The sequence below is a fragment of the Osmia lignaria genome, chromosome 5, assembly GCF_051020975.1.
Source record: "Osmia lignaria lignaria isolate PbOS001 chromosome 5, iyOsmLign1, whole genome shotgun sequence".
Lineage (NCBI taxonomy): Eukaryota > Metazoa > Arthropoda > Insecta > Hymenoptera > Megachilidae > Osmia > Osmia lignaria.
This window is the reverse complement of record NC_135036.1, coordinates 5,749,259-5,776,734: the sequence shown is the minus strand read 5'-3', so window position 1 is coordinate 5,776,734 and position 27,476 is coordinate 5,749,259. Positions and strand designations below refer to the sequence as shown.

Genomic DNA, 27,476 nt, shown 5'->3' with positions numbered 1-27,476 from the left:
GTCTCGGGGTTCTGAAGACCCCAAGCATCGACGATTCTGTATATCTAAATTATATTGTCTCGGGGTTCTAAAGACCCCAAGCCCCGATGATTTTGCATATCTAATTTATATTGTCTCGGGGTTCTAAAGACCCCAGCGCCAACGATTCTGCATATCTAATTTATATTGTCTCGGGGTTCTAAGGACCCCGAGCACCGACAATTCTGTATATCTAAATGATATTGTTTCCGGGGTTCTAAGGACCCCGAAGCTCCGATGATTCTGCATACCGACATTATGGCATCTGGGGTGTCAGGGACCCCAAGTAAGTAGCGAAATATAAGAACGAAAAACGAACAAATCGCGAAACTCACTTGTTCGGAATAGTGATGGGTTGGAGCGGATCTAGCGAAATATAAGAACGAAAAACGAACAAATCGCGAAACTCACTTGTTCAGGATAGTGATGGGTTTGAGGGGATCTAGCGAAATATAAGACCGAAAAATGAACAAATCGTGAAACTCACTTGTTCGAGGTAGTGATGGGTACGACCGGATCTGTAGCGCATGCGCACTACAATTATTTATTATAAAACAAACTTGTAAATAATTAAGAAATTATTCACCCACAAACAATGGAAATGATATATTTGTAAATCAGAAACGATTTCCAATCAATTACAGTTATTAGTAATCATAAAATCTGTTTAAAAAATTACACATCATGATTTAAATAAAATTGCTAATTACAAAAGAATTAATTTGTTACAAATGTTAAAAATAGACACATAATCAATCACAAACGATTTACAAACGAAATACACTATAAAAAAATTAAAAATAATCCTATTTTATCTCTTCCGGCTAACTTCATGTAGGTCGTGGGGTGTCAGGGACCCCTGTGGCTCCCTCTGCGCATCCACCTAATGTTATCTGGGGTGTCGGGAACCCCGGTGATTCTCTCTGCGGAGCGTCAAAATATCATTGTGGGGTGTCAGAGACCCCAGCACTTTCTGCGCACCAACCTATTATCTTGGGTTGTTACCGACCCCGGTGACTCTACGCGCCGACAAAATATTAATTAGTACATTTGATAAATAGAATTAAAATTCAATTCCTTGTAATTAGAATTACATAAATATATAAGAAGCATATAAAAACTAATTATACAAACTTATTAAAAAACAAGAAATTTTATTCGTAATAAAATTTATTTTTCATGAATTACATATATTATAATTTTCTCTACACAATAATTAAAAGATAAAAAAATTTGTCATCACTGCTGTCAGTTGTTAGTGCAAAATGTGGTAAGAAAAGAGACTGGTAAGACAGATACGATTATCATATCGACTGTGCTGTATACATGCAGACCAAATTTCATCGGGGGTGTCTAGGACCCCAAAAAATCAAAGGCATGTCAGTCTTTTTGTATCTGTAATTATTGTGTAAATTCAATTAATTTTAGACTTTTACCATTAGATCGTTATAGTAAGTTCATAGTGGTTTGCGGCTAGATACCAGCTGTACTGTTTTTAAAATTGAAAAATAAAAATAAGGAATAATGGTTTCAACTTACTATATTAATTATCTTACAATAAGATAATATTCTCTTTCGACAACATACAAATCTGCCGAAATTTTATAGTGTTTTAATTACAAATAAATAACAATACATATTTGTGTATTAATTACAACTTGAATACTTCAATACATCTACTATACAATACAATATTTAATATCGAAGATTCAGTTAAGGATTAATACCTTGCTGAAATTTCAACTGTCTCTTAGCTTCTCTAATATCTTTTAACAATTCAGTGGATCTAGTCTTAAATGCTTTTGCCATCTCCTCATTTTTCTGCACACCATCACCGTTTTTATGCATCATCGATACATTAGCACAAGCATAAGGATTTCCTGCCTCGCAACACTTCAAGGAAAACACATATGCCTCCTTCATATTTTTCTCAACGAATCCTTCTATTCCTTTCAAGAAAATACCGGATAAATAAAAACAGGCCCTTTCCTCATTAGCATCGCAAGCTTTTCTTAACATTTGTATTCCAAGTGAAACTTGAGTATCCCTTGATTTTTCTAACTTTTCATCGGACACTGCAAAAGCACCTGCATCTAGGCAACCCTTTGGATCATTAAGTTCACAACCCTTTCTCATATATTTGAATGCCTCCTGAATATTTTTCTCGCATCCTCTACCTATATCCATTAAGTTCATTAAATATTAAAGATTGAATTTGGCGGGACTACTTACGCGCCATCTAGAATAAACATACCCGCAAAGGAATATTCACCGTACTTGGTACAGCTTTTATTGTAATTCCTTGTGTCACAATTATCCTTATATATCTTCGCGGCTTCGTTATAATCTTGTTTAATAGCGTCGTTATAATCTCCCAGTAGATGACAAACTGTTTAAAAAGTAGAAGGCATTATAAAGAGGTTAGAATGGTTAACTTTTTCAATACCTACCATCAGGTCTCTTTTCGTTCAGACAACCGAACTGATACTCGATATGAAGATTTTTCAGGTATTCCTTAACCTCATCGGCATCTTTCAAATTGTATCCTGCCATGTCAAATGATTACTGTTAAGTTTTAAACGAATATACGAGACGAGTATGTACAAATTTGGTTAGGCAAGCACATGTTTTAACTCTATACCATAATCGCAATATTCGGGGACAGGGAGACGCATATGTCGTCACATTTTAGTTCTTACGGTCGACAATGGACGTCGGTGACATCACATATTGGTTTTTACGGGTAACGGTTGATGGCGTTAGTGTACATTATTCACACTTTCATATTGTAAAGCATATGCCTATATACTAATACTAAATAAAATAAGGTAGTCCATGTACATACATACCATTTACCCTTGCTTGGTGTGCACCAATAAGGAAAACCAAACGAGACATTTAATTACATCACGCGCCCCTTTTATGCCCCCGAATATTACAGCACTGCTCTCAACGACCAATTAAACGTAGAGACCATATGCGCGCGCATATCTATGATTTTTCGAATGAGCGCAAGTCGACAACGAAGGAGTTAGTAATTCACAACTTGCGTGTCAGTTCAGGTGTGCTTGTCATGCGGTGCATTGTACGTTACAAATTATTCTCGCACGACACATGAGAACAATTTATCTTTTTGATTAAAGAATAATTCATATATGCCAAGAAAGAAATAGGATATTCCGTTGAAGTAAGTATTAAAGGAAGCTTGGAATGCACCTACATTTTATATTAAATTTTTCTTCAATTAATCATTTGCGAAGATATTATTTAATTTTTATCATATTTTTATTTAAATTGTGTGCTTTAATATACTTGTAAAGGAACTCAAAGTTTGTCTTTCATCAAAGCAGAAAAGAACTCTAATTAAATAATTATAGTTATAAAAATCCATTTATTTCAATATTTACAATTTTTTAAATTTATCTTACTGATAAAAAAGAAACCTGCGTTTAAGTTGCAACTATAGACAAGATTATAGTTAAGCTGTGTTCTTTCTACTAGGTCAAATCGCAGAGTTACTCGGTTAGGGGGCCGTCTTCTTATCTACCCTTCGTGATCAGAATTCATCTACATACCAAGCGTAAACGCGACGTAAAGTACGCGAAACGAATGTTACGTGCATTTAACTTCTGCCCAACTACTTCATTCCTAACACTCCGTGATATATGACCATACAAATTGTTACCCCTATACCTATGGTGTACCATAATTTTTATCGTTACTACCACATTACCGACATCTGTATACGATTATTATATGTATGTATACTGTACCACCATTTAACCTCTTACACTTGACCCACTTCTGCCCACTGCCCACTTGGCATGCGTGGGTATTCATGATATTTGGAGAAAGATGTAGATATCTTTAACTTAAATTCATAATGTAAACACTTATCGGAATAGATTCAAGCTTATTTTGTACTATTTGTAGATACATGATAAATATTAGGTTTACAAGTCATATATCAAAGTAATTACTATGAACTTGTCTCTATTAAAATTAATGAACGAAATTATGTTATCATTCATTTTATTACTACTTCTACTCTGCTATTAGAATCATTAGATATAATAATATCCACGTGTTCTTATATTACAAGTCTTAGTTACCAGAAGTCCTTATTGCATCTTGCAATCCATAAATAATAAAATTCGAATATTTTTTACTGAAATATATCAACTTTTTATCTATAGTCGGTACAAAGAAACGTGTGCGTGGTCAGACACGCCACAATTTGGGATGATTCAACAAACTGGGTTCAAGGGCAACACACACATTCCTCCGACACACGAATGGAATACTTAACGAGCAAAGAAAAAAAGTAACGTGCTCCTGAAAAGCACGATATTTAGTGGCGTCACTAGAACGATATCGAAATTGTACAAAAGGAAATCAATGGAATTTATGATAAGAATCAGAGACTCTCTCAAGGATGAATCAATTGATTTTCTAACTTGTTATACTAACCTAACTTCAATTGCTTTTTTTAATTTTTGATATTGAAATTATTTTAATTCTTTGATCCATTTTTTAAATAAATCTGTAAAATAAGATAATCTTTTATGTAGAATTTAGGTATTTTTACTACTCAATTAAAAATGTATTTATTACTTAAAAAATTAATCTAATATTAGAACAGAATATAAGGAATAGTTTAATTTGAGGGGACGTTAGGATCACTCTTTGTCGGTTGAGTAATCCTGATGGTAAATTAAAGTAATATAAAAATTTTTGAATGTAAAAAAAATTAGGATCCAGTTCCATAAATTGAAATAGATTAAGATTTTGGAAAGGATTAGCATTTGGAAGGGTTACTTTTTCAAATGAAAAATTAATGGGAAGGAGAGGGAAAAAAGGAAGCTGGAAATCTGAAACGAATTTCTTTTATTTCCAGATGTCCGAGTCCGTGAAAGTGGCCGTGAGATGTCGGCCGATGAACGCGCGAGAACTGCAACAGGGATGCAGGGTACGTGAGCAATGGCGAAGGACAATGAACGAGACAAGCGATGCTCTCTGGCTTGATCTCGCACGCAAGCACCCTGCACTTCCGCTTCTCTCTCCTTTTGTTTATCCACCTGAATGCACGGAAAACTCGTCATATCGAACGCGTAGTAGCCTAGCGACCATATCAAAACATACGACTGGCATGCATCGGCGTTGCAATTTTCCTGCGGGATGACTTTTCAGGATCACATCTGTCACCTTGAGGATTCAACTGTACCTTGCTTCTTTATTTGAAATATGTTACTATTTCATCTCCCCAATTTAATTTATTGAATTTGTACCAATGTCTGCGTGGTTATTGAAGATCACAATTTAATTAGTATTTTTAACACATTGGAGCCCGGGGCACACGAGAGCAGCTCTCGGTTATAGGTAGATATACCTGAGCGGGTTCGAACGTGTTAAAATGAAGATACATGACAATCAGAATCAAGTTTATGTTAGATAATTAACTAAAATTAACGAGAATGATTTTAAGACTAGTTTTATACATTTATAAAGGACATAAGTGATTTTTGGATGATTACTGTTTATAGCAATTTACCATGTCCTTGAAGGTTTGAATGGCTATAAATGTTCCTAAAGACCTAGAGACTGAATCTTTTATCGAATTGGAACTGTCTATCTCCAGTTCGACGTATACAATTATACTTCCATAACAGAATAATCCTCATTTGCTTGAATAGACATTTTTGGCAAGTCACTGTATTTAAGTTTATTGCATTTGAGATTCAAACTCGTTGAATAAAATAAGCCTCTTGAATATTTATGAGGCAATAAATTTAATTATCAAAACTATAATAAATTTTAAAAAATATATCCCTTATGTTCTAATTAATTCCACCCCTACACACAATTTCTCCCATGATAAGAATGCAAAATAAATCTCAAGAAATACTGTAATACTTTTCATAAATAAACGTATTTGCTTTTCTTTTTTTATTTCTATTCATAAATCACACGATTGCAACCATGTAAAATCACATTCAAAATGAACGTATATACACGTGTACTACATCGTGGCACTGTGTCAACCAGGTATGTCGTCATGCATGAACACAAATAAAAAAGGAAAGGCAGTATAGTAGCGTACATATGTAGCTTCATCGATTTGGCATATATTCTGTTCCATCGATAAGCATGTGAATGTACACTCGCGATCAAATCAGGTTTTCCCGAGAAAAATGATGTCCCGAACTGCCATCCTCCTCCTTAGCCGCTCCCGAGGAGAATGACGGTGGAGGGGAGAAGGCCCCGTATATATAGGCCTGTGGCGGACCACCACAGGCGATTGCGCGGGAAAATTTGAATTAATATTTACATTTTTATTCGTACTTTTTAGTTATATACTAAATTGTATAATGTTTAATAATTGAAAACTATATTATTTTTTATATTACTATTATATTTTAAGAATTCTTACTTTCCCTAGAGAAATCTGATTTTATTGCAAGTGTATATATACATGTTAGCTCATAAGTCATTTCATTGGATATTTTAATATTATAAGTTACTAAATTTATTAAATTGTTAATATTAAAGTTACTAAACTATTAATATTTAAGTTATTGCAATTTTCGAGTATTAAAATATTAGAATATTAAAATATCCATGATATAAAAATTTAGTAATTCAGGAAAATTATTATTTACTTAATTTGCAATGTTACATATTACAGTTATTAAAATTACCAAACTGTTGATGTTTAAATTATTGCAATTTTCAAGTACTGGAATATCCAAGATATGAAAATTCTGTAATTCAGGAAAATTATTACATAATCTGCAATATTACATAATTAAAACGAAATTACAATTGTGCTAATACTTCTGAACGACAATGTACATACGTAGGTAAAACGATGTGTGGTTCGATATCGCTATCTATGCACCGTGTATGCACCGATCAGTTAGCGTGCTTACATTTCTTGTTGCCTGATGAATATATTATGGAATAGTAAATTTGATGACGACTCATGGTACACGATATATCGCATTTCATGAAGAAACGCTGACTGACAAATCTGGCTAAAAATGGACAATACTTTTCAAAGTTCCCTCTCTCTAACAATTTTTTCGAGACACTGATCATTTCTGCTTGTAACGTGTTTACAAAACCACAGAAATGATCATTAACATTAAACGGAGGCGATAAGAAATTATCGTTGTGTTTGTACAGTTTCAACCGAACGAACGAAAATAATAATCGAAGAGAAATAAAAATAAATATCGTGAAAAATAATAGATATATTTCAATGAGATCTTCAATGACCCCAGCGTCCTAGTTAAACCGTCAAATCATTAGCTTTTATTGCAAGCAGTAATTCTGCTTTACATAAAAAAAAAGAAACGTAAAATTACAAAACGCCAAGGCCACGAAGGAGTTAAAAAAGAATAAAGTTTCGAATTGCCAGCGCCTTTCAAGTATTTCTACGAAACCGAATCGATAGAAGGTATAAACGATCAGTAAAGCGATGCCACAAATAATGAACACGTTTTTGCTAATGTGTTCGATGTTATTGCAACGTTGCACAACATTTCTCAGAATGCAATTGAATAACTATCATAATAACTGTGGAAAAAGCCATTCAAATTGAATGTATCTCAAGGTGATAACGTTGATAAATTTTAATTTGTATAATTCCTTTGAAAAAAAATATCTAAAAACAATTCAAAATTTAACTCTTTTTGCAAATACAGTACACTATCGCTATATTGTCAATTGGGCGAGTTTTGGCAATATAGCGAGAGTTCACCGCATCTATTGCTCACTAAGCACCCTCCCCCTTCCTAGTTTTACACGAGCCTAATTAGTATTATAGATGTGAAAAAAAAGATTTCAAATTTAAATAAGAAATAAAAATTAAATAAGATGAATGATTTATAGAAGAAAATGCTACAAATTTTTTAATTTAATTTTCCCAATTAAGTTTTACACTAGCCTAATTAGTAGATGCAAAAAAATAAAAGATTTCAAATTTAAATAAGATGAATGATTTATAAAAGAAAATACTAAAATTTGTTAAATTAAATTTTCTTCTAGAGCCAATAAAGAAGCAATAATACTATTAATAAATAAAAAAAATGGGTCGCGACCAATCAGATCGCGTTATTCTCATGGAACTTATTCTAATAGTGAACAGTGCTTCATCTTCAAAATTAATTAATCCTCATATTTATAGAACGTAATAACGATCGACTCACCGTCGAAATGCTGCACCCTGGAGGGTCCAACCGGTGGTACAGGAAGCGGCAAGGTGTACCAGTTCGACGCAGCCATCGGACCGGAAGCCAGCACGGAGACCGTGTACGAGAACGTGGGCTCCGTGATCGTGGAGGCTGTTCTCGACGGTTACAACGGGACGGTGTTCGCGTACGGTCAGACGGGCTGCGGGAAGTCTCACACGATGCGAGGGTTCATAGAACGCACCTTGGACCACATCTTCGAGGCGACGTCGACGGCCAGCTCGGAGATGAGGTACCTGGCGCTGCTGAGTTATCTGGAGATCTACAACGAGCGACTGAGAGACCTGCTCCAAGACGGCATCGGCGACCTTCTGACACTGAAGGAGGATCCTAGCCGAGGGACTTACGTGGCTGGTGGTTTGAGAGAGGTTACCGTTAAGGATGCCGCTGAATGCGCCCGTCTGGTGGAACAGGGCGACAGAAGAAGAGCTGCCGCGGCTACGAAAATGAACGCTGCCAGTTCGAGAAGTCATGCTGTACTTACATTGTCCTTGGAGACGTTGGCTATTAACGACGACAGCAAGACGGAGAACACGGTGAAGAGGGGTAGATTGCACCTGGTGGATCTGGCCGGGTCCGAGAGGCAAGCGAGGACCGGGGCCACTGGTGATCGTCTGAAAGAAGCAGCCAGTATTAATTTGAGTCTTTCGGCGCTGGGGAATGTAATTAGCGCTTTGGCGGCTGGCCAAGGAAGACACGTGCCCTATAGGTATTATCGAGCAAAGTGTTGTAGATCAATGGTGTAACTACATATTGACACCTGATTTAAATAATATTGTAACTATTGTTACAAAGGAATTTTTAAAAATTATCTTTTTGCTGTCTGGGATCTATACTTAGGAACTATTTATTATGCCAAAGATGAAACATTGTAAATTTACATTTTCTGATATATGGTCTTAAAAACATTATAGGTATTGATAAAGAATGGATTATCTCCAATAGTTTGTTACTTCGTACAAATTTTGATTTAAATGGTAGGTAAAGTTTCATTTCTCATTTTTATCTACAATTGAAGAATTCTTTTTAAAAATTATTTCACGTCCTTGATCAACAAATTTTCCTTGAAAAATAAGAAAAAAATTATAGGATAACGTATACAGTTATTGACTCCTGTATAATGATTAACCCTTTTCCTAAAAAGGTAGAAAATATAATATGAGTTTCTAATATAATAGACTATAATTTTAATTATAAAGTATTATTTAATAATTTTTAAAGAAACAGTGTCGAATTTAGAGAATGAAAATAATATGAAATACAAAATTCAATAAAAATTGTGGCTCTCTCCATGGTCTGCCGCCGCCCAAAATTTAAAAAATTCATTATATTGCATAGAGATTCACAGCTGTATACGTTATCCTTCTTAAATTCTTATTACACTAACAAATACAAACAGCAGGCATAAAAAATAGAGTCCAAAAATTGTAAATCGCTAAATAAACCAATTACAATGTTGTTCATATCAGGTATCCATATACCTGTCCAACAGGGGATGAAGAATAAGATAAAAAATCATTAACAATTAATTAAATATTCATTTTCAGAGACAGCAAGCTGACAAGACTCCTAAGGGACAGTCTGGGCGGCAACGCGAGAACCCTGATGATTGCCTGCGTAAGTCCCAGCGACGCCGACGCCGAAGAGACGCTGAGCACCCTGCGATACGCGGCCAGAGCGCGATGCATAAAAAACAAGCCTGTGATCAACGAGGACCCGAAGGACGCTCTGCTAAGACAGTATCAATTAGAATTGCAACGATTAAAGAAGATGCTCGAATCGAACGATCAAACGATCGTCAAAGAGATAATCTCCTCCGTGAAGGATGAAACCGACGACGAGGAGACCAGGATGCAGAGGGAAGAGGTCGAATACGCGGAAGAGGTCGAGAGGCTGAAGAAAGAATGCGAAGATTCTAATCTATCCGCTCAGAAGCTCCGAGAGGAACTGGAGGCGCTTAAGATCCATTACGAAGCTGGTGCAATTAAGACTATCAGCCCCAAGCCTGTTCCTCCGACTTCGATGGACGAGCAGGACCTGGAACGAGAGGAGCGACGAAGAAAGAAACGGGAAGCAGCGATGCAAGAGGTGCTGAAGAGGTTGGAGAAGCTGACCATCGGCGGAGAGGAACAAGGGAACACGGAACTGAGAAGAAGAAGAGAGAAGAGGAGGAAGAAACTTGAAGCTCTTGCTTCGGCTTTGGAGTCCAGCGCCCAGGAGGGCAATGGAAGTGTCTTCCAAGTCTATGGGCAACTTAGGTCCGTCTTGCACAGTAAAAATTGGATAACTACCCAGAAATCAGGAACCAAAGCGAACAGTTATGAAACGGGGGTCTTTTCGGCTGGGACTGAGCGTTTGAATGTTGCCGAATTTAGAAAACGACAGAGAGGTCTAAGAATCTGGGGAACCGAGAAAAATATATTTCTGAGACAATATTAATTTAACGATAAAACCTTATTTTTTATTTCTGCTAAATGAAACTTTCTAATTAAAATTCTAATTTAATTTAATTCTAAAATTAGAATGTAATTAAAACTCTTCTTCTAATTAAAATTAGATCAAACTAGTATAGTGTTTGGTCTAGTTTTAATCAGAAGAATCTCACTATTACATTAGCAAAAGTTTCATTTAAAAAAAAATCAAAAATCAAAAAGTGTCTTTTCAATATTCCAGTTCAGATCAGATTAAACTATTCACTGCTCCAGCTTCCCAGTTTTTCAAGGGGAATTTCCCTAGGTGGTGGGGATGATTACCGGGTAATTATCCAATGGATCTGCCCGGGTACTTACCCAACTTTTACCATATATTGCAGGAGAATTTTTGAAATTGACGATGTAGAAAGAATTTCTTCCTGCACCGATGAATTTATGTTCTCTTCCAGGTCAACGGAGGACGCTTTGAAGCGGATGGCGAAGCGTGTGAAGCAACTGGAAGCGGAAGCCGCCGATCTCCAAGCTTCCTGGGACGCTGAACGACGCGATCTTTTGCGAAGAGAATTACTCACCTCGCAAATATGCGACTCGATGGTTCCTCAACTTCGACCGGGTTGTCCATTGCGCGACGTCGCTGCTGTTAGAGCAGCTGCCACTTGGTGCGACGAATTGGGACGTTGGAGGTTACCGGATGTCTCCCTGCACATACCGCTTCCGCCACCTTCCTTGGTACCAAAGGATAATACGCCTTACACCATTGTGCCTTCCAAGCCTGATCTTAATAACAATAGTAAGAATAACGAGGATGAGATTGGGAATGAGGCTGATAACGAGGAAAGCAGCGAGCAGGAGGATACCAAGAAATTGGATATTGTGGACACGTACTTCCGGCGGAGTAGAATTGACAAGTTATTGGCTCATGTTAGGCAAGCAAAGACTTTCGGTAAGTTTAGGTATATTTGCTTTTGATCATTTGTTGATATAATTAATTAGATAACTTCCCTTGTGACATAAAATTTTTAAGAGTAGATTATTTTAAATAATCTTCTGATACATATTTTCAATATGTAAATGAAAATATTTTCAAAGAATGAAAATTATTTGAAGATAGCGAATAATATTCAATTTAAAGAAATAAAGTTTTTATTTCAAATATTAATATAATATAAATAAAAATTAAGTCTTTCTTAAAATTTTATAAATTATTATTTATTAATATACTATAGTTAAATAAAATTTTATTGTTCCTGTTAGTTTCAAACAACTAATTGAATTTTTAATTATTCAAGATGGAAATTTATTTCTTATTCTTCGATATCATCGCTTTAGACGAAATTTCTGTCAGAAAATTATTTAAAATAATATCCTACTCTGTGTAACACGACATTTAAGACAATAGAAAAGTGACATAATCACCTTACAGAGCCAAGTAATCGCATCAGTAAGTCAGGTGGTTCTGAAGATTGCATACCAATCGGTGCTGGTCATCTCCAATTGAACGCTTTAAATCTGCAAACAAGCACACCGGTAATTGGCGAAATGGATAATTACAAACCTAGCCAAAATCTACCAACCGGTAGAACTAGTCGTCCTGGTTGGATGGCAGAAGAAAACTCGCTCAACAAAGGTTCCTTTCTCAACCAAACGGTGAAGAAACATCCACCTCGTATTTTGGAGGCGTTGCCTTCGTATCCTCAAAGTGCCCTGAAATTTGATAATAAATCAATATCAGACAGGATTTCTGATAAGATATCGTCGAGGTTTAACGAAGTGGCTGATAATCGTTCGATGGTTGGACAAACTGGTTCCCCTATGTATTGAAATTGAAGACATCAGAGATGATGATGATTGGGAACAGTGAATTAGAATGATGATTGGAAGATGTTTATGAGGTATTTAATAGTTTATGTACTATGATAGGTAAATAGTAATTAGTACATCGGTGAATGAAAGTATTCACATGTAAGAGGAATTAGAAATTTTTCTAATACTCGAAAATTGCAATGTTCTAATGTTCTAATGCTCGAATATTGCAATATTCTAATACCCAAAAATTTCAATATTCCAATGCTTTAATACCCCAAAATTGCAGTATTCTAATACTCTAATGCCTCAAAATTGCAAGATTTTAATAGCTCTAATGTTTCAAAAGTGCAAGATTCTAATATTCTAATGCTCGAAAATTGCAATATTCTAATATTCTAATACCCAAAACTGCAATATTTAAAAATTCCAATATTCTAATATTCTAATGTCTCAAAATTACAAGATTCTAATATTCTAATGTTTCAAAAGTGCAAGATTCTAATATTCTAATGCTCGAAAATTGCAATATTCTAATATTCTAATACCCAAAACTGCAATACTCAAAAATTCCATTATTCTAATATTCTAATGCCTCAAAATTACAAGATTCTAATATTCTAATGCTTCAAAAGTGCAAGATTCTAATATTCTAATGCTCGAAAATTGCAATATTCTAATATTCTAATGCTTCAAAATTACAAGATTCTAATATTCTAATGCTTCAAAAGTGCAAGATTCTAATATTCTAATACCCAAAAATTGCAATACTCTAATATTCTATCACCCAAAAATTCCAATATTCTAATATACTCTAATGCTCGTAAATTCCAACATCAGATTATTATTTCACAAATTTCAAATACTTTCTTGAACGACTGTATATCGTCATTCACACGATTCCATTAAATCTGACTCACGAGATTCTCGCTGACTAATTTCACACCTTCGTACCATTCCATGAATCATTCCAATTATTCCTAATGATGAAAACAAATTAAGTCTACAATATTTTCCCGGGAAAACAAGCTCAAAAATAGCAACACGCTTCTACATTTAGAAAGTTCATATAAACTCTTTTCTCCTTCAACGTTTGCGTCATATTTCGCCCAAGATATTGTACATACATACGTACGTATGTAATTAATTTTGCATAGGGTCACGGCGTTCGTGTCCATTAAGACCACTAAACATACAGCAATAAACACGTTGTTATGTAATAATTTTCGATGCCCTCTAAAATGTACATATATTTCTAGAAACGATCTGATAAGCGAGATGATTAATTACCCTTTATCGACCTTCTCAATTGTAGTGATAGAAATCAAATTTATTCTTTCAGAAATTATAAAAGGACCATTGACAAATATCTTTCGCAAGGATAATCAGGTAATAAATGACCATCGTGTCATCAAGGTTTCCCGGTTTGGCCAACGACTACACTGTTTTCTCAACGTGAGAAGATTGCAATCTGACCAACAACTGTCTTCTCAGGGAATTAACATTTTTAGTTAATCAATCTCTTCGGGAAACGTTTGATCTTGTAATTCTACATTCATCGTGAACGTGTTTCGAACACTTTATCCGTGGAGCATTTTAATTTCTATCAACATGTAATTCTTGATTTTATAAACTTAGAATTGTTTTGTAATTTTCAAACAATCATTATTTAAAATTTATGAAAATTAATAAAAATATCTAAGGCAAGATCTACAAGAAATTCTTAAAAGAATCTTTTTATATTCCTATATCCTCATTCCTGTTTCAAGCTTACAAATTTGATGACTGGTACGATTGTATCTAAACGCTCGCCTTTCTACGAAATCTAACGCGCTGGAAATGGTTGCATAAAAATATCGTACGATTCCTTTGGCTTTTGCAATTCGACATACTTGAAAGGGAACGATGTTGCTCGTTAAAAATTTCCAAACCGTCCAGGAAAAGAGAAAATCACGGAAAAGTAGGTGATCGTCGTTACGTTGAATATCTTTTCGATAACTGAAAAGTAGCAATCAGGTAGCCGATTGATTATTGAGAAATTTCAGGCTGGAGAGATTTAAGGTGTACAGACTGATGGATTTCACTTGACACGCGCCTTGTTGGGGGGATAAAAAAAAAAGTGCCAGAGAAAGGACTAAAATCATAAATGAGAGTTCACATTTATCTCTGTATGGACCGTTTCGTATCATAAATTGTTATTACCGATAAAAGGGTATAGCCGGGTAAGGTATGCAAAATGGCCCTTGAACCAAATTAAATTCAGAATGCGTTATTCGATAGCATATCAAAAGAAAATACTGTACACCAATTTTCAACCCTTTATCTTAACCAGAGGGGCAGTGAGGGGGGCCAGATCGTGCCCCATTTCTCCTATTTAATAACATCCGAAAATTCTGAAAAAATTCCCTAATATACGCTACCGTGTTTGTAGTGTATCAGAATTTTTTCAGAATTTTCGGATGTTATTAAATAGGAAAAATGGGGCACGATCTGGCGTTTCTTTTACCCACCCTCGCTGCTCCTCTGGTTAAGATAAAGGGTTGAAAATTGGTGTACAGTATTTTCTTTTGATATGCTATCGAATGACGTATTTGGGTAGAAAATTGATTAGTTCAAAAGATATTTTAGGGAGAGACCACTAACGAGAACTACCCAAGTGTTACGCTCAGTTATTAACCCTTTAACTGAGGGTACTTTTAGCACAGTCAATTACTCTAATTTTAAATTATATTAACGAAGTGATATTCCATTTTAAAAGATTTCTTTTATTGTATTTATTTTATTTTTATTTTATATAAGCCACAGCTGCTATTCGATATTAGCAAAAATGTATAATTCAGTACAAAATTTCATTGAATATAAAAAAAAGTAAAGATAATTTTGAAATTTCGAAAAAAATTTTTTAGGATTTTTCACTTTTTTCGATGTCATTTACTGCGTATTGTTATTGTTTGCAAAACAATACTTGGTACTTGGGTCGAAAATAGATTAGTTCAAAAGATATTTTAGGGAGAGACCACTTGAGATCTCTTTGTCTCTCCCTTTATATAACTTTAGATAACTTTTGAACTGATGAATTTTTTACCCAAGTACATTAATAACTTGTAGAAAACGATAATACACAGGATTTGACAGAAGCACAATATACAAAAAAAAAAATTTCCAAATTGGAAGAACTCAAGTCTCTCCCTAAAATATCTTCTAAACTAAATAATTTTCGATCCATGTACCTTAATAACCTTTTGTAGAGAGTAACAAGACGCAGATTTTGGCGTCAAGGAAAGTGCAAAATTCCTAAAAAAGAATTTTGAAATTGGAAGAGCCTGTCTTTCCTTAAATTAACTTTTGAACTAATCGATTTTCAACCCAAGTAATATAATACTTTATTATAGAGAATAAAATAACGCTTCAATTGATGTATTTTATACCCAATTATACACAATTCCATTTAAGAAAAAAAAAGTGAAAGAAAGTAACCACGTAGAAATTGCACCATCGATGTGCACAACCTCGTTCAGGCCTAATAATTATCCTCAACAATTACGTATTACGACCTGATTTTTTTGTTCATTCCTAACGACCCTGCTGAATCATTGCTAGATTTTCTAAGACTTTCAGTTAAACAATTTACTTTGCACCGTTTTCTGAGAGAGATCTGCACTGAACAAAAAGTACATTTCACATTTGCTGTAACTCGTAAAATCATTTCTACCTGCTAGGAATTGTTCAAGAATGAACTTTGAATTTCGTTCTTTAATCTGTTATTAGTTCATACGAGTAATTAAATTTAATTAACTCGAAATGAATTGATAGTTGTAAAAAAATATTTCATTACACCTTTTTATGCGTTAAAGGGCCCCTTCACATAATGACATTTTAAAAAGTTTCCTCAAATAAAATTTATAAAATTAATATTAAAGCTTGTATAACTAATTTAGATTTGCATTTACCTCGATTAATATTCAAGTTTAGACGCAAAATCGTCTTATGGGGGCCATGAACCATGGGTGGCCCTGAACTTTGGGGGGCCCTAGGCGGCCGCCTAGTCTGCCTTGGCCCAGGGCCGGCCCTGCTTATGTAAAATTACGTCTCCTCATTAATTGAAGCTAACTACATTTCATCGCAAATTTATTAAAGTAAGTCCCATGTAATTCTTATCTTTTTTTTTTTTCACTTGATAAGATACAGGTCATGTACATTGACCCAAAGTCAATAGGCGCTTTCAATTTCGCATAACGATGCTGATTTATCGTTTCAAATTACAACGCAAAACAAACATCGTTACATCCCGTTTCCGGTAGGTGAATTGTTTGATTCGATGTATTCGACACGGCACGGTTTATGTAACAAAAGAACATGCTTTCATTTACGAAAATAAACGTGGCCTTGGAAGACCCCGTAACTAATGAACTAAAAAAATAAAAAAAAAAGGAAGTCAATTTCTCCAACTTTCTTCTTTAACAAGCAACTTCCTCTTCTTATATTTAATAAGATACAAGGTAAGTGTAATGTCCATTAAAATAATCACTGTTTAAGTAACATCAATGTTTAGTAATTCTTTTGTAAATAATTATTCAGAAAATATTAAACAAAATTTAATAAAAATCTAAGCCATATCAAAACTTATTTTATTCCTTATTGAAAAAAAAAATTGTCCATTAAAATAGTCACTATTTAAGTAACATCAATGTTTAATAATTATTTTTGTAAATAATTTGTGAAAAAATATTGAACAAAATTTAATAAAAGCTCAAAACTTATTTTATTGTTTATTGAAAAAGAAATTGTACTTTATGATATTTATTAATTAACTTTGTCTAATATTAATATTAGATAATAAATAAATTTTTACTGCACTGTTTATAAAAAATGAAGTTTGAATGATATTCAAAATGATCCAAACTTATGAAACTCTCCCATAGGAGAATTTCTTTCAAGGAGTAGTAAAAAATTGAGCATTCGAGTGAAACTATCATAAATGTTTTGTCTGAAAATGTAGCGGAGGAGCTCGTTAAAGCCGCGAAACATTCGGAGAGAACGAAAGCGAATGATGGAAGAAACCAGCTTCCAACGATGGGTTACTTTTACTTTCTCTGTTCTGCACGAAACGCAAAACAGTGTCGCGCGTTGTAAAGTAAAAGCCGAAAGGAGTACGCTTTCCCTCTCGTCCTGTCTGATCTCTTCGTGGCCACTTACAGAATCCTTTTGTGATTCATATGACTACAACACTTTTGAGTTCAACAAATTCCTTACGATTGTCATCTTTATGCGCAACCCCCCTTAGACTTCCTCTTAATCCGGCACTGTTCGTGTAATTTATTGTTATCCAATTTGCACAATTACAATTGTGTAATTTAAATAAACAAATTACCACAAATTTTATTAGATAAACAATTGTAAAGGAAAATTAACTTGCTTAGAAATGAACAAAGTTCAAATTTTTATCACATCTTATTACGTTAATTTTGCATATCTATACACATGTTAATAACTTATCGTTAGAAAGAAGTGTCATGAACACATGTATCTATTACTATATTCCTATACACGCAAAAGAACATTTAGAAGTAATTGAACAACAATTTGAAAAACAAATAATGAAAGGAATAATTCTTCCAATTAAAGATGAATAAAAGATTGATTCTCAACTTCCTTGAATACATAATTTTAAATTTATTTGCATTTCACTGCTGTGAAATAACTTTCATTTTCTGTCAAACTTGGCCATCTTTGTCCACGCTCGTTCAATGACGCTGTTTCTACATTTTAACATCGCTTTTATGCAATTCACTATGCTACTTAATTCTAGCCTCGTTGCAAAATAGAATGGAACGAAATTAATCAAACGATATCCTAACCTAATTTAGGTTCTTAACAGTGCATCACAAGAAAATAAACGACAATTAGTTTTTTTCCTTATATGAATCATGAGATTGCAAAATGTTTGATTAGAATGTTTCCTTGCATCACGTCCGCTTTTATGCGAAACAAAATGTTTCCCGGAAATTTCGGTAAGTATATATTATTATTTCCGGAAAAGTTATTTTATTTCCTTTAAAAAGAAATATTTTACGATGTCTATTAATCCTCATGTTAATATCAGATAATAAATTATAAAAAAAAAAGTTTAAATAATATTTCAAATTTCCCTTCAGATTTATAATATTGTATCACCAAGAAATCTTATTTAATCCCACACCTTAAACCTTTTTAAAACATTTCCTCAACTTCTTGCAACATCCATGCAGCCCGAGCTGTTTCTTTACATTTAAGAGTCATTCCAGATCAAACATAACCATTTCAAAAAAATGACCGTCTTCTAGAAAGTCTCGCGTACAGATAAAGACGAAGCATCATCGTCTAATTAATTCAGATGATCAACGATAAAAACAGAGAGAGAAGAAAAATAATAAGAAGCAAAGCGTAAAGTCTAGTCTAGAAAAATAATAAGAAGCAAAGTCTAAAGTCTAGTAGTATTACGTCACGTCGGATACGTTTCAGCATGGACTGTAGATAACAGCAGCTGAATGCCAATGTACAATTTCCGCGTCTCCCATTGGGAGTCGTGCTCTTCTGCGGAACGTGGAATCGCAGAAGAGCATGATTCGAGAAACAGGAAGAAAGAGAAGCACGTAACGCGAATTAGAGCAGAGCACTGACCTTGCTATTCTCCATATTTCATGAGAGACGGTTGCTACACGAGCATCTTCCACGCTCGTGACATTTAAATTTGATATCACCATGGCCGTGGAACTGGTATCAAACACTTTTTCTTTCGTTTAAATGCTTCCACGATGACTCGTACGCGGTATGACAACAAAAAGGTCCTGACAGAAAAACAGATATAAAAGAATACTCGTATAAATCCATGTTAACACGTTCCGTGCCACGTTTTATCACAAAACAAAGCTCCACGTGGAACAAAACGTGTTAAACACTTAAATAATTTCTTCTCAATTTATAAGGCAATTTTCACGCACCAATGATGAATCGTGAGAACACCAGGGGTCACTGTACGCTACGCTCGGCGCAGGATCCATGCGCACTGTAAAAAAGAAACATGGAATCTCTTTGTCTAAGATATAAATAATCATGGGTCGGGTATGATTTATTATAATTACAAATTGCAACAGCCTCTGGTTTTATACAATCACAACAGCGGCGGACAGAGAGAGCAAGAGCCGTGTGCAACCGACTGTACCTAAAATAAGAATAAATCAGTGGCCAACAATCAGCGTCGGCCAAAAGTCTTCAGAATTATCTGTCCAACTGACGCTGTCCCTTAACCGCGTTGAATTCATTGTAAACAGAGCGAAAAGAAAGAAGAACCAAAGGAAGAGGAGAAATAAGAATACTGAAAGGACAAAGAAAATCTGAAGCCTGTGTATACATATGGAAGACGCGTCACGAGACGACCAATATACGCGTTTAATCTGCGTACGTGTGTAGCCTTATCTTCGAAGGAGACGAGAGGAAGGTTGCGAATACAGTTAAATAGCGGCACTTTGATCCACAAACGCACCACGTGTTCGAGTTTCCTGCGAACTGTCGAGTTTCCTCCTCGAATAAAAATTATGTATCGGTCCAAAACTTCCAACAATGAGACAATACATTTTTCCTATAAATTCAAAGATAGATATTATCCCAAAATGACTCATCGTTTGCCGGCGCGATAGATCAACACTATTGCCTTCATAAACTATCAACGACAGAGAAGCAAGCCCTCTAGTGGGGATTTATCCGAGTTGAAAATTATCAACTCCGTATCATTAGACAATTTTTCAATTCAATCGCGCTACCACGTCCACGGTCCTCGTGAAAGGTGGCGAGAAGAGTTCGTTGACAATCGTGGAGGAGCATGTGCGTTCGTAACGGATGCTCGAGAGAACGGGTAACGTATAAACTCGGGTCCAAGTCCAGCGATAGACGAGCTAACCAGTCGCGACTGCTTGTTGCCGCGGAGAGGGTCCAAAAGAGAACGGGAGCGGTGGTCTCCGAGATACGCAACGAGCAGTCGCCAGCTGGTTGCCGGTCTACGTGGATCGTGTGTAGTCGTCGGAACGGGACTCGGTACTTTTTTTTCTCTCTCGTTCGTGCGTTCGCCGAGCGATTCACGCGATAAGCGTGCTGACCGGTGAGAGGAGAGGAGACGGGAAGAGACAACCAGCCACAACACGATGAGTGGTTGTCGTTGACGAGTTCGCCGTCGAACGACCGTTTTTGATTAAACGGTTCGAGGAACCACTCATCGCCAGTACACTCCCGATGAGAGTGTGCCACCGGCAGGATGTCGTCGGTGTTCTCGAAGCTAATCGACAAGACGTCCGCGAAATACGGTTTCAGACAGGAACAGCTGATCCGTGGCGTGGTCGGCGTAGCGACGACGCTATACCTCCTGAAAATCGGTTATCCGTTAGTGAGTTTCGGCATAACGCAGTACCAGAAAAGGAGGAAACAGGCGGAGAACGTTTCCCAGATTTCCAACCGACGCGACAACAATGCCGTCGGCAAGAAATCGGCGGCAACCGGTGGGAAATCTGGCGTCGGTCTGGACCGAGAGTTCATTAAACAGCTGATCGCGCTGTTGAGGATCATGGTGCCCGGATGGAGAACACGGGAAGCCGGATTGTTAACATGCGCGACGCTCACGCTACTAGCGAGGACGTTCCTCTCGATTTACGTGGCCACTTTGGAGGGTCAGATCGTGAAGAGGATCGTGCTGAGAGATGTTCACGGGTTCTCCTTGATGCTCACGAGATGGTTCGCCATCGCCCTCCCGGCGACTTTCGTCAATTCGGCCATCAGATATCTGGAGGGTCGATTGGCTCTTAGCTTTAGGTATTTGAACGCGCTGAATATTCTATCTCCATTATTTTTTAGCGATCGTTCAACGAGCCTTAAGTATCTCGTTTGTTTTTTAAAGAGGACGCCTGGTGGAGCATGCTTACAAAATGTATTTGAGCCAACAAACGTACTATAGAGTGTCAGCACTGGACAATAGACTTGGAGGTGCAGAACAAAGACTGACAGACGATTTGTCTGAACTGGCGAGTTCCGTGGCGCATCTTTATTCGAGTTTAACCAAACCATTGTTGGACTGTGCTTTAGTGGGCATTGCGCTTATTTCATTTTCTTCTAAAATGGGAGCAAGAAGGATACAAGGTAATGTTAATCGGCGCGCTCATGAATTATATAAATGACACAGGTCATTTGCAATATAAATTGTATGATAATTAACTGCATTTAAATTTCATTTGCATCGTCTTACAGGACCACTGTTGGCATCCGTAGTAATTGCTGTCACCGGACAGATCCTACGTCTAGCTTCACCTAAATTTGGTCAACTGGTGGCTGAAGAAGCATCAAAGCGTGGGAGATTGAGAGAAGCTCATGCTCGTATCAGTGCTCATGCAGAAGAGATTGCATTTTATGGTGGGCACTATACAGAACACCGCTACTTGATCACTGCATACAGATCTCTTGTATCGCATTTAAGAAGAGTGTTGGCTTTGAAATTATGGTACGTGATGCTGGAACAACTGCTGATGAAGTACGTGTGGTCCGGCACTGGACTTTTAGTTATTGCTCTGCCTCTCCTTTACACAGCCACTGGAAGTACACAAATAGATAATGGTGATGGTGTGTAAATGTTAATATAAATTAATTTCATAAAAATCAAGTATTAATAAAATTGTTAATAACTAGGTGGCGTTAGCGAGAGAACCGGATATCTGACAACTTCCAAAAATCTTCTAAGTTCCGGGGCAGATGCTGTAGAAAGGCTTATGTCATCTTATAAAGTAAGATTTACAATAGTATAGAAAATTCCAATAAATAATATAATATATACATACAACTCCATCTGTTATAGGAACTAGTAGCACTAGCAGGGTACGCAGCCAGAGTTAGTGAAATGCTAGATGTGTTTAAGGATGCTGCATTATGTAAATATAGAAGAAATATTGTTAATAGCCCAATGAGAATAGGAAATGGTACAACAAACCATGCCTTAGATAAAATAATTGAATTAAAGGATGGTGCACCAGTGATAAAAGGTAACATACATAAAGCCACAATCCAAAGATATGCTTCGTTAAATACTAATACATATACTTCAACAGGAATTGTGCGCGAAAGTGCAGATGGCAGTATAAGTTTAATCGACGTGCCAATAGTTACACCCAACTGTGAAGTTATTGTACCTAGTTTAACCCTTACTGTAAGTACCCAGAGATAAGAGACAAAGAAAACAGCAAAAACAAAATATCAAATATCAATTTGCTTTTAGATAAATCCAGGTGACCATATACTAATCACTGGTCCTAACGGCTGTGGAAAAAGTTCCCTGTTTCGTATAATCTCTGGTTTGTGGCCAGTTTATGGAGGCATCCTGGTGAGACCCGGTGACAGTTTCTCCGCACAGAGTGGAAGGCCAGCCTTGTTTTACATCCCTCAAAAACCTTACATGACCGTCGGTTGCCTGCGGGACCAGATCATATATCCTTCGGAGTCGCAGACAACGCAGTGTTCGGACGAAGAACTCCTGAAACTGTTGGAAGAGGTTGATCTACGGGGATTGGCTGAGAGGGAAACCGAAGGGCTCGATGCCTTCGGTGACTGGGACTCTACCTTGTCGGGCGGTGAGAAACAAAGGCTCGCTATGACCCGTTTGTTCTATCACGCCCCGCAGTACGCGCTTTTGGACGAATGCACCAGCGCGGTGAGCCTCGAGGCCGAGGGTGTGATATACGAGACGGCGAAAAAGAAAGGGATCACCCTGTTGACGATTACCCATCGCGTGGCTTCCCTCGCCAAGTATCACAAATTATTGTTACGTTTTAACGGGGAAGGTGGCTGGACCTTTGGCCCATTGGACGTGGAAAACGGAACGCTTCTAACGAATCATACTAGCGAACAAACTGAGCAACACGAAGTGAAAGGAGGCCACTATCAGATGTTACACGTACGTTCGCGCACTTTTTCTTCCTCTTTTTGTTGTTGTTGTTGCTGTTGCTTCAGTATCACGTGAACGCTTTACAATCGCAGTTACGAATATATGTGACCTTTTTCTTTCTTTTGTTGCTCCTTATTGCAGGAACTTCGTGACATTCATTCGGAAGATTCGAAAGTTGGAATCAGTTGAAGAGGCTTCGGTGAAGACACTTGGAATTAACTTTAGAAAAATTTTCTCTAGGAATTACCCTGTAAGGTTGTAAATATATTTTCATGGATGGATTTTGTACAGAGGTTTACCAATGTTTCTGAGTGAATGCTCTATTTTTGTACGAGCAAATCTTGCTATTTAACGAACGTGAAGTATAAATAAATGTTGATCAACACCTATGTCTCAGTGTTTTATTTATTATTTACCTTCTAATACCTGTTGAATTTTTATTCCTCTTTGATAGATTGAAATTTATTTTCAAATTCAATAAGTACTAATCAAAAGAAAACATTCGAAATTAATCCGTCGCGTCACAATAATAGATTTTTATCGATATAAAAATGCTTCTCTTATCGATCTGTGGAAAATAACACTAGATTCTCGGTGCCAATCGTGATTATTTATTACGTGTTTATTTACGGCTCAAACTTTGCTCTTTGCCCGCGTTGCTTGTTGAAAATATTTCTTGTAATTCGTTATTGGATATGATAAGAAATTCGAAAACATTACGTTTAAAGTTCAAAATCTGGTATTACAAAAAGAAGAACTTTAACTGATTTAAGAAAAAGTATAAATAAGACTTAACATAAATGGAATATTGATGGAAATATCAGTTTCTGAAATTTAAAAGTAGCAAAGTAAAAGGAAATCAGTGAAAAAAGAGCAGAAATGATAAAGAAAAGAAAACTTAGCTAAAAAACAAATATATATCTATCAAAATTAATATTTTTTAAAAGTAATATTAATATTAATAAAAGAGGAAACACCAGCAAAGCAAATGGGGAGAAATGAACGATAAAGAATAGAGAACTGAGCTAAAAAATAAATAAACTTACGAGAATTAATTATCAACAAAAATAATACTTAATATTAATAAAACAAAAAAATAGCGAGAAATGAGTAGCAAAGACTAAAAATAATAAAAATTCATCTAAGGGGAAGACAATTTTTTTAAAAAGTTATAAGTATAGAAAATTTGCCTGAAAATAAAAAAATAATTTTAATAAATAAAAAGAAAAAGAAACACCAGAGAAACACCGAGAGGGATGAAAAATAGAAAGAAAGGGTGCGAGAATGGAAGAGAGAGACGGGGGATCTCGATTAAAAGCCGGATCGCGGATTAAACTTCCTTTTGCCCGTTGGTGCAGCTGCGAGCAACGGTGTGCTATGGCGGGGCACATTAATTTGTGTCGGACAAAAATTTAATTACGTGTGTTTCTTTGTTTTGAAGGGCCAGAGCAAAGGCGGCGGGGGCGATGCCAGGGGAGGGAAGACCCACAATTTCCGATGAGCTTACCTCTGGGAAACCTCGCAAACGCCAAACGTCGATACGCCCGGGAGTCAGCCATCTTGGGGGGTTGTATACCTCTCTGCGACGTTCCAGCTAATGCTTTAAAGCAATTCCAGAATACTGGCGCAATTAGACCTGTCTCTTCTTGCTCTCCTGATGTTCCACAGATATTTCACAATATAACTCATCTTCATCGTTCAACCTTCCCTCAATTTCACTCGTTACTGTAAAATGAAAATAATAGAAATTCGATTAATAGTAATCACCCTACATGAAAAATAAAGAATAAAATATTACATAAATTATCCATACTCGAAAATTAACCTCGATTATTTATTTATTATATTAACCCCTGATATAACATGAACTTAAATAGATATAGCTTTTTTCTTATTTCTTTTGAATCCTTTCAAATGGTTCATTTTTTCTGTAATTCAAAATATAATATTTTCAAGACCAAATGATTCATTTTTGACAATTAAACATAATTGTAATTGTAATAAAAACATAGTTCCTAGATAAAAAAAGGTTATTTCTTTTTTTGTTGAAATTAGGTTAAGTGCCTTCCTAATTACTAATTCCCACGTCCTTTAGATAAAAATTACTCGACAAATTGAAACAAGTAGAATAATTGAAAACTAAATTTTCCGAATATCTCTATATTATTCTATTTAAACAAATTTTTAAATACGTAACCTTTATCGTTCGCACGACCATTCTCCAAGTTCTTCTCCAGGGTGTCACGAAGAGATTGACAAACAGGGAACGGCCTCTTTGTCGCTGTAAATCCCATCGGATGACAAGATAGCGATCGGATAGTGGCTTATTACGTTCTTTATTCTTTAGAGACGATCTTTTGGCGTATGCGGTGACGGTGGCGGCCGGCTGGCACGCGCCGCGTGTAATTCAATCGGCTATTTCGACGAGCAGGAGTTACCAGCCAGGGTGGACACGGTTTTAATCCTTCGAGAAACTGTTGTAAACGAGTCCGGCTATATTTCTTCGCTAATCATCCCGATGATTCTTATTTTCTTAGCCGGCTAGTCGGACAGATGCGACGGACAACTTTCTTTCCTTAGCAACCCTTTCTCAAAATACGAAACCCGATACGATACGAAGATGTTCCGCGGTTACATTCTGCCGCTTGCGACAAACGGTTCCATTGAGAACAGCTTGCTTTTTAGATAAACAACGAGGGAGAAATTTTCGGTTGGTAGTGGTAGACAGTGTAGGTGTCCTCGTTTATCGACTGGGCCCAACTTGGAAAATAATTCGACCGTTTAGTAGATATTTCGTAACTTGTTCTAGGGATTTCTGATAAGGAAATTGTAGAGGGGCGTTGGAGGTTTGTCTCGCAATTACACGCCGATCAGGCGATCGAACTAGTTTCAGCCACAAGAGGTGGTTCACCGCAAATGTAATTAAGTAGCCGTGACGTATTTGGTAACATCTTGATCGTTCAAAGCGAGGTTTATCGTAGATTATCCGATACGCAATCACTTTAATGCAGGGAGATGAGAGCAATGGGAGGATACTTTTGATCGCGAACAATACGGTCACTGTCATCTCATCACGAGGGTTAATCACTCAACTTTGAATCACGACTACACCACTGTTGCTTGAAACTGTTATCCGAGAGGATGAAAGGGAATAGATATTGTGCCACACGCGACGGTATAGAAATAGTTCGGTTGAATTGTGTAAAAATTTGAATTAGATTTAGTGAAATAGCTTTGACCGTATTAAGGAAGTGGATAATATTTTAGAATGTGTTTTGGGTGAAAAAATAATTTTTATTCGGGCTATTGTGCTTTTGTCTAAGTCGAACGCAACTAAAAATACTTTTCACTGAAAATACACACTTGCTTAAGTTAGGGGTAATGTGTTTTCACTTCTAATTACATTGATTCAATAGTTTGTCTTAAACTATGATGAAAAAAATGTATCTTTAAATTCCTTTTTTTTAGTTTTGTTGCATTCAAAATTATTATTTTAGTATTTCTTTGAAATTACTTTTTAATTTAATAAAAAACCATCAATGCATTTATGCTACTTCTTTCATTTATCTCCAAATTTTGTTCTATATATAAATCATGTTATCCATTTACATTTTATTCAAAAGCATTGTTTCAGAAATTCATGATACATCTCCCTACATACTGCAACCAGACATTTTGTTTGCACAAAGTATTTAAGTAAGCGCTCATGGTTGATGCAACCCGGTGTGCATGGTCACCTAACGTGCACACGTGATCAAGGCGGATGTACGTGCAATGGTTATTTGCTCATCTCGGCTCGCTGGTGTAACGATGACGGGAATGTAATCGCCTCTTTGATTTCAGGTGCGAGCAAACACAGGTGTGGCCGAAGAGGGTGATGAGATCAATTCGTGTTACCGCAGACGTTATCTCTGCTTTTTTTATATCAAAGATCTGGGATTAGCAAAGCGAGCATAAACGTTCAATGGAAATTCTTTTTTATCGTAATTGTGGGAATTACTGGTGATTAAAATTTCT

At 36.1% G+C, this 27,476-nt stretch overlaps 3 protein-coding genes and 1 long non-coding RNA gene across 9 annotated transcripts; 2 read left to right on the top strand and 2 right to left on the bottom strand.

Moving 5' to 3' along the window:
- Positions 1-1,213: 1,213 nt before the first annotated feature.
- Coa7 (Cytochrome c oxidase assembly factor 7) lies at positions 1,214-2,931 on the bottom strand. 2 transcript variants are annotated; one of them, XM_034332103.2, is made up of 4 exons: positions 2,868-2,931; positions 2,469-2,564; positions 2,273-2,407; positions 1,214-2,195 (listed from the first exon to the last, which is right to left on the bottom strand). In XM_034332103.2, the coding sequence occupies exons 1-4, from the start codon at positions 2,914-2,916 to the stop codon at positions 1,732-1,734; spliced, it is 744 nt and encodes a 247-aa protein (XP_034187994.1). In that variant the 5' UTR covers positions 2,917-2,931; the 3' UTR covers positions 1,214-1,731. The 2 variants fall into 2 exon arrangements, with proteins under 2 accessions (XP_034187994.1, XP_034187995.1); XM_034332104.2 differs by lacking the exon at positions 2,868-2,931 and adding an exon at positions 2,660-2,763.
- LOC117607873 (osmotic avoidance abnormal protein 3) lies at positions 2,864-14,195 on the top strand. Of its 4 annotated transcripts, none has more exons than XM_034332078.2 (7): positions 2,864-3,205; positions 4,215-4,987; positions 8,207-8,979; positions 9,818-10,528; positions 11,152-11,645; positions 12,126-12,594; positions 13,848-14,195. In XM_034332078.2, the coding sequence occupies exons 2-6, from the start codon at positions 4,856-4,858 to the stop codon at positions 12,521-12,523; spliced, it is 2,508 nt and encodes an 835-aa protein (XP_034187969.2). In that variant the 5' UTR covers positions 2,864-3,205; positions 4,215-4,855; the 3' UTR covers positions 12,524-12,594; positions 13,848-14,195. The 4 variants fall into 4 exon arrangements, with proteins under 4 accessions (XP_034187969.2, XP_034187968.2, XP_076544415.1 ...); XM_034332077.2 differs by having other exon boundaries at positions 3,520-4,987; XM_034332079.2 differs by having other exon boundaries at positions 2,866-3,205; positions 4,916-4,987.
- LOC117607883 (uncharacterized) lies at positions 12,278-26,343 on the bottom strand. Of its 2 annotated transcripts, XR_013062195.1 has the most exons (5): positions 25,657-26,343; positions 24,967-25,184; positions 19,486-19,550; positions 19,166-19,332; positions 12,278-12,406 (listed from the first exon to the last, which is right to left on the bottom strand). It is a non-coding gene; the product is annotated as an uncharacterized LOC117607883 (long non-coding RNA). The 2 variants fall into 2 exon arrangements; XR_013062194.1 differs by lacking the exons at positions 12,278-12,406; positions 19,166-19,332; positions 19,486-19,550 and having other exon boundaries at positions 24,001-25,184.
- ABCD (ATP binding cassette subfamily D) lies at positions 20,793-23,743 on the top strand. Its single transcript, XM_034332080.2, has 8 exons — positions 20,793-21,343; positions 21,429-21,667; positions 21,776-22,144; positions 22,211-22,305; positions 22,377-22,560; positions 22,627-22,724; positions 22,794-23,468; positions 23,601-23,743. Exons 1-8 carry the CDS (start codon positions 20,793-20,795, stop codon positions 23,646-23,648), a joined length of 2,259 nt encoding a protein of 752 aa, XP_034187971.1. The 3' UTR covers positions 23,649-23,743.
- Positions 26,344-27,476: the final 1,133 nt, after the last annotated feature.

Coding starts and splice junctions, on each gene's coding strand:
- Coa7 (XM_034332103.2), bottom strand. CDS start 2,916: ATGTCTCGTTTGGTTTTCCTTATTGGTGCACACCAAGCAAGGGTAAAT. Junction 2,565..2,867: donor ACACCAAGCAAGGGTAAATG/GTATGTATGTAC, acceptor TTGACATGGCAG/GATACAATTTGAAAGATGCC. Junction 2,408..2,468: donor GAACGAAAAGAGACCTGATG/GTAGGTATTGAA, acceptor CTTTTTAAACAG/TTTGTCATCTACTGGGAGAT.
- ABCD (XM_034332080.2), top strand. CDS start 20,793: ATGTCGTCGGTGTTCTCGAAGCTAATCGACAAGACGTCCGCGAAATAC. Junction 22,145..22,210: donor ACAAATAGATAATGGTGATG/GTGTGTAAATGT, acceptor GTTAATAACTAG/GTGGCGTTAGCGAGAGAACC. Junction 22,561..22,626: donor TGGTGCACCAGTGATAAAAG/GTAACATACATA, acceptor ATACTTCAACAG/GAATTGTGCGCGAAAGTGCA.
- LOC117607873 (XM_034332078.2), top strand. CDS start 4,856: ATGGGAAGGAGAGGGAAAAAAGGAAGCTGGAAATCTGAAACGAATTTC. Junction 8,980..9,817: donor GGAAGACACGTGCCCTATAG/GTATTATCGAGC, acceptor ATTCATTTTCAG/AGACAGCAAGCTGACAAGAC. Junction 11,646..12,125: donor TAGGCAAGCAAAGACTTTCG/GTAAGTTTAGGT, acceptor ATCACCTTACAG/AGCCAAGTAATCGCATCAGT.